General features: G+C 50.1%; 1 protein-coding gene across 1 annotated transcript; it reads right to left on the bottom strand.

Annotated features, from left to right (window-relative positions):
• Positions 1 to 278: 278 nt before the first annotated feature.
• On the bottom strand, positions 279 to 1,580 carry F5J12DRAFT_349740 (uncharacterized protein). Its single transcript, XM_051739001.1, has 4 exons — positions 745 to 1,580; positions 637 to 692; positions 553 to 586; positions 279 to 500 (listed from the first exon to the last, which is right to left on the bottom strand). The coding sequence occupies exons 1-4, from the start codon at positions 1,309 to 1,311 to the stop codon at positions 321 to 323; spliced, it is 837 nt and encodes a 278-aa protein (XP_051593978.1). The 5' UTR covers positions 1,312 to 1,580; the 3' UTR covers positions 279 to 320.
• Positions 1,581 to 6,085: the final 4,505 nt, after the last annotated feature.

Raw genomic sequence — 6,085 nt, 5'->3', positions numbered from 1 at the left:
CCTCGTGCTCTGAGCACCATCACGCGAATTTCGGTCGATGTATTGGAAAAGGGCCTCAGCTGGTCATACCCCAGTACAGCACAAATTATGTCCTGGGCCGCTGACCGGAGGACGACGAGAGAAGAGGACCGCGCATATTCGTTAATGGGACTGTTTGGCGTGCACATGCCGATGTTGTATGGGGAGGGGAAGAAAGCATTCCTCCGTCTACGGCTGAGATCTAAAAGGCAAGTGTAGATAACACCCGTAAACCTAATAGACCTCCGGTATCTGTTTAGCCCAGAATTAACTCTAAGCAAGATCAAGTAAAACAATTTGGCTCACAGCAATCCAAATTGCATTAATGCCGCTTCAAAACAGTCGGAATCCAACGGAGGTGTATCTAAGAAAACGAAACGTTTTCCATTACGGACACTAGCAAAGGCGCAGATGGTCGTCGTGCAGAAGCTCAGCAAGTCTGCACCCGGTTCTGGTCGTGCCCCAGTCAGCATCTTCATAAACTGCCTGTCATGTGAGCGATGATATAATGCGGACGTTTCACTGTCACCCTACGTTACTCTTTCCAGAATTCGCGGCACCCAAGACACTGTCGGGAGGACGTAAATAGTGCGGCACGGATCCGTTGACTATACATACACGATGATATTATCACTGGGTGTGATGTCTTCGAGCAAAATCCGTGGCAACATCCTCTATGAAGCCGTTAATGCATGCCGTGGCATATCACCACAAACCAGAATGCACCTGCCTACATGACGGTCCCCTGATGTTCGGGTTGATATTGTCTCGGTAAGGAAGAAGGATTGACTTGAACTCGATGGAAAGTGGTTGATTCTCAACCACCGGCAGCTGCCCAAAATACCTAAAACGGTTGGGACCGAACCGCTCGATAGTGATGGTTATAGGGCTCGACTTCTCTCGGGCATCACAGCACGTTAGGATGGCAGCTAAGAACTCTGAACCTCCACAGCAAGATTGGCGTTTCAGAGGGAGCCATATTTGAATACCATGATTGGTGACAGTGAACGTTTGGAACTGCTCTTCCAGAGATACCAGCTTTCGTAATTGCTTCTTTGACAAGTGTTTTTCGAGAGCAGCTATGAAATCGCTAAGATCCATCCGAATTACGCTTGAGCAACCGTGGAAGTCACTGGGGTCTTTGGCCAGGAAGCTGTTGGCCAACCCCCCACTCCTTGACCAGCCCCAGGCAAATATGCTTTGGTCATTGGTCATTTGTATGATTTCCAGGTCCCCAGCCAATGAAGCGCGCAACCTCCGTGTCGTCGTTGACATGTGCGGGGAGGAAGCCATTGATCGGCTACGACTAGTAACAACTGCTTCGGATGAGGACGAACCGGCGTATCACACCCAGACAAGGTATGAACTGATGTACAGGTTTCGCGGGGTTCTCGGAGGGGCTCGCTGCGAGAAGTTTGACAACACTCCAGAGTCAGCGTGGGCCATCGTGGAGGGTCTGGGGGACGAGAAGAAGGTATTTTCAATTCAAAAGAAGATGGTTGATGACGAGGGAGTAACGAGCGGGCTCAAATGGATCGCTGATCTACTCAGTTGGAATAAGCTGACTCCTTTATGACCGATATGTGAATGAATTCCGTTTCCTTGTACGTGTACACAGCTAGTCGATTATTTGCTCGAGTTATACTGCAATACCGGAGCATCGTTCTGAACATCACTGTAAACGCAATCGTTTCGAGGTGAATGCCAGCCTCGTCCCATTTCCAGTCCGGCCCCCTCGATAGCTTACGTGCATCGGGGTCAACGCGTGTTCCCTGGCTCGGCGGTCGGCCGCTTCGTCGATCTTCACTATATTTTTTCCCAACGCCATCCCGAGTCCCTAATCGTGTTTTCTTCGTGTCATCTTTCGATCTTTAACCATGAGGTCAGCTTGTTGTCTGTTACCGACCTAGCATCGTCGACGTCGGTCAGGAAGTCCGTGCAGAGAAAGAAAGACGTCTTCGATGGCAACGATAGCAAAATAAATAAATAAAAGAAGACATACAGCCACATTCTAAGTAACAGGTTCCTATTCGTTTTCTCAATCTCCAACGCCATATCCATCGCGCAGGAAAATAGTCCGCTCCATGGTCCGTTTTCTTGTGTGTGAGCATGAACACAAGTTCCTTCAACCAATGTGTATTTGGGACTGAGTATGTGGCGACGTGGTCGCACTGAACGTGGAATGAGTGGATGAGTGGCGACGAGTCGAGAGGGAACGATTGTCTTCCGTCGAGTCTTTGGTTCGCCTAGGGGAGACCAGTGACGACGCGAGTTGTTATGTTGTCGCTCCGCTGAGTGCTTCGAGATAAGCGCTCGTCTTTCGCGGTTTTTCAATACTTTTACTTCTTGCCTCGTTGATCAAACAGTCGACCCGCTAGACCGTTTAGCTTTTCCATTTGCTATTGCGTTCCTTGCCGCGTACGCCTGCTATTAGTAGCCCGTTGCATGAGATCTGTATTGATCTACCGATAGGTTGATGCACTATGCGCCTGATCGACGCAAAGGCCTTTCTCGAATTCCACGCAGGAAAAGCCAGACGAGACGCGCAGCTGCTGGTGGAGTTCAATGGGCCCGATCTCGCAAATGCAGCATATGCCATATTATCTCATTGCTGGGGTCAACCAAAAGACGAGGTACAGTATACGGAGATGGAAAGTCTTACGAAGACAGATGTCGCCGTCAGACGTGAGATACGAAAGCGCAGTGGATACCAAAAAATTCTCAAGAGCTGCCTGCAAGCCCGTGACGACCGGCTAGATTGGCTTTGGGTGGATACGTGCTGCATCGACAAACGGAGCAGTGCCGAACTCTCCGAGGCTATCAATTCCATGTATGTGTGGTATGCGAATTCCGACCGTTGCTATGCATACCTCCATGACATGGGCGCTAATACTCTTCCCACTAAACCCGACAACAATAAATTCGCCAAGTTCAATGGGTGGCCCAAGTGGTTCTCGCGTGGATGGACACTACAGGAACTCATAGCCCCAGAAGACGTTCATTTTTTTAATCGGAACTGGGAGTTCGTTACCCGAAAGCGAAAGTGCGCTCGTACTCTGAAGGTCATCACGCGGATTTCGGTTGATGCATTGGAGAAGGGCCTCAGTTGGTCCTATCCCAGTGTAGCACAAATTATGTCCTGGGCCGCTGACCGGAGGACGACGAGAGAAGAGGACCGTGCATATTCGTTATTGGGACTGTTTGGCGTATATATGCCATTGTTGTATGGGGAGGGGAAGAACGCGTTCCTCCGTCTGCAGTTGGAAGTCATACGAATGACCAATGACCAAAGCATATTTGCCTGGGGATGGACAAGGAACGCGGGGATGGCCCACAGCTTCCTGGCAAATGACCCCAGCCACTTCCGCGATTGCTCAAGCGTAATCCGGATGTCCCCTAGCGACTTCATGGTTGCCCTCGAAAAGTCTTCTTCAAGGAAATTACGAGAATTGGCATCTGCGGAAGAGAGATTCCAAACATTCACTGTCACTAATCACGGCATTGAAATATGGCTCCCTCTGAAACATGAATCCTGCTCTGGAGATTCAGAGTTCTTCTCTGCGATCCTGGCATGCTGCGACGCCCGGGCCCAGTCGGGCCCTGTAACCATCATTATTGAGCAATTCCGTTCCAACCGCTCTAGATATTTTGGTCGGCCTTCGGTGGCTGAGACTCAAATGATACCAATTGAATTCAAGCCAATCCTTCTCCCTTACCGAGACAATATCAACCTTAACATCAGGGGTCCGTCATCCAAACAGGCATGTTCTGATTTGCCGGGATATTTCATCATGTACTAACATTATCACAGAGCAGGTTCCGGGTTTTGGTCGAAGATATCATACCCAGCGATAGCGTCGTCCTGTATGTACAATCAGCGGATCCCTCTCGTGACATATTCATCCCTTTCATTGACAGCGTCCTGGGTAACACGGGTTCCGGAAGGAGCAACGTAGGTTGATAGTGAACTGTTCACGTTGAATCGTCACTCACATGAGATGTAGTTCATCAATAAACTTACTGGGATACCACCGGAACCGGGTGCAAACTCGCAAGCGACCTGCACGAAAATTGCCGGCGCCTTCGCAAGCGTCCATAACGGAAAACGCTTCGTTTTCATAGATACACCTTCATTGGATGAGTTCGATTTTAAAGCGATAGAACAACTATTGATATTACTGTGAGCCAACTTGCCTACTCGATCTCGCTTAAAGTTAATCTGTACTGAGCAGATACAAGAGATCTATCAGGCTTACAGGTGTCCTCTACACCGTCTGCGCGGCTGACGAATTGGTGCGGGAAGACATAAGCAACTTCCGGTTCGTTCTTGACGTATGCGGGAAGGAAGCTATCGATCGATTGCGACTGGTATCAACCATGTGGGATCAGGTCGGCTCGAAACGTCGCACCATATTGCAGGACCGACTGGAAAATGAGTTTAAGCTCCAAGGAAAGGTCCGCCATGAGAAGTTTGATAACACTCCAGAGTCAGCGTGGGCGATTGTGGAGCGTCTAGGGGACGAAAAGAAAGCGCTTTCACTTCAAAAGAAAATGGTTGATGATAAAACAACCAACTTGCGGAGAAGCTCCAAGCGTAACTAACAAGTTGCAGATCTGCTCTCAATGTAACATTATACTTACCAGCGCTCGTAAACAGATGCTCGTAGATTGTTGTGGAACGGGTTTTGATTCCTGTACGTACACACCACTGGTCATCTATTTGCTTGTACTATATTGTAATGCCGAGCGTCCCGCAGCGCCAGAGAACGGTGCAGGTATGGGTAAGTACGGGCGGCGTGTGTGCATATGCAATTCGCTGCGACCGTCCCCATATACGCAATCATTTCGAAGTGAATGCTAGCTTCACGCGGACTCGCTCGTCGGCACATTGTGCTACCACGTCGATCCTCACACCATGCTATCCCCTAACGCAATCTCAAGCCCTCGATCATGTTCCCTCCGTGTCGTCTTCGGATCTTTGACCACGAGGTCGGCTTGTTGTCTGTTATCGTCGGTTAGGAAGCCCGTTCAAAGAAAAGGAGAGCGACAATAACAAAAAAAAGACGTACAGCCGCATTCTAAGCAACAGTTTCCTATTCGTTTTCTCCATCTCCGAAGCCATCTTCATTGCGCGGGCAAACAACTCCGCTCTATGATCCGTTTTCTTGGCGACAAGGACCTGTGCGTACACGGCGAGAGCTCTCTTCAACCACTAACAGGGCGGTCGCCACAGTGGCGATACATACCTTTCCCCGGCTGTCCACCCTTCCAATGATTCTTCCGCCCTGAATTAACCCAACAACCTCTCTCTCAACTTCCTCAACACTCCACCCCAGGGCCTCTGCCATCCTCTCGAGTCTGACTGTCTCGAATGGCATAAAATAGAGCACGAGCGAGACGTGTCGGATGAGCTTGGTGAGCTCGGGGGTGTGTAGGGAGAGGTGGATGTCTGTGTTGTGCCGGATCTGATTGGGTGTGGGTGGGTGAGTTAGAGGGAGGATGAGAGGAAAGGGGCATACCGAATTCCGTGAGAGGATATCCAACACCGTCTTGAAATCGCTTGCCATGTATGCCTGAACCAACTCTCTTACGTACGGCTCCTGTTCGATGTACGTTGCAAATATAGGGTTGTCAACGAGTTGGGCTTTGACGGACGACCGAGGGAGAGAGGCGAGTGCGCAAAGAGTGCCGTAGATTGCGATGTCGCTAGGTGCAACAAGCTATCGTCGCCGGTGAGGTCGTGGGTGTCGCGGTTATGTGTCGGTTAACCTGCACAGGGGAAACCAAAGGGACGCACCTTTCCAATCCAATCTCCCAATTGTTCTGGAGGGCCGAGTTTAAGGAAGGCAGTCGCAGCTTTATCATACGCACCCGTCCCGAGATGGGATAGTGCTAATACAAACTCAAGTTTGGTCTGTATATGATCTCGATCGGTGGATTTTCTACTTTGGGAAGATTGACTCAATCCGCCTGCCGATCCTGCCATTGACGATGCACTGATGCCTCCTCCGCTGGTCGTGCTGGCTCCAGCTGCTGTGAATCCCTGAGGTACTTGAGACGTGCTAGC

The sequence above is a fragment of the Pisolithus orientalis genome (assembly GCF_024613125.1).
Source record: "Pisolithus orientalis strain OTSU chromosome Unknown F5J12scaffold_356, whole genome shotgun sequence".
NCBI classification, from domain to species: Eukaryota; Fungi; Basidiomycota; class Agaricomycetes; order Boletales; family Pisolithaceae; genus Pisolithus; species Pisolithus orientalis.
The sequence above is the reverse complement of the archived record's forward strand: the minus strand, read 5'-3'. Positions and strand labels throughout refer to the sequence as shown.

What these genes read in the sequence shown, in the direction of transcription:
- F5J12DRAFT_349740 (XM_051739001.1), bottom strand. Translation starts at nt 1,311, where the DNA reads ATGGCTTCCTCCCCGCACATGTCAACGACGACACGGAGGTTGCGCGCT. An exon ending in CCCAGTGATAATATCATCGT is followed by an intron (nt 587 to 636) that starts GTATGTATAGTC and finishes TCCTCCCGACAG; the next exon opens with TGTCTTGGGTGCCGCGAATT. An exon ending in CGAATTCTGGAAAGAGTAAC is followed by an intron (nt 501 to 552) that starts GTAGGGTGACAG and finishes CATGACAGGCAG; the next exon opens with TTTATGAAGATGCTGACTGG.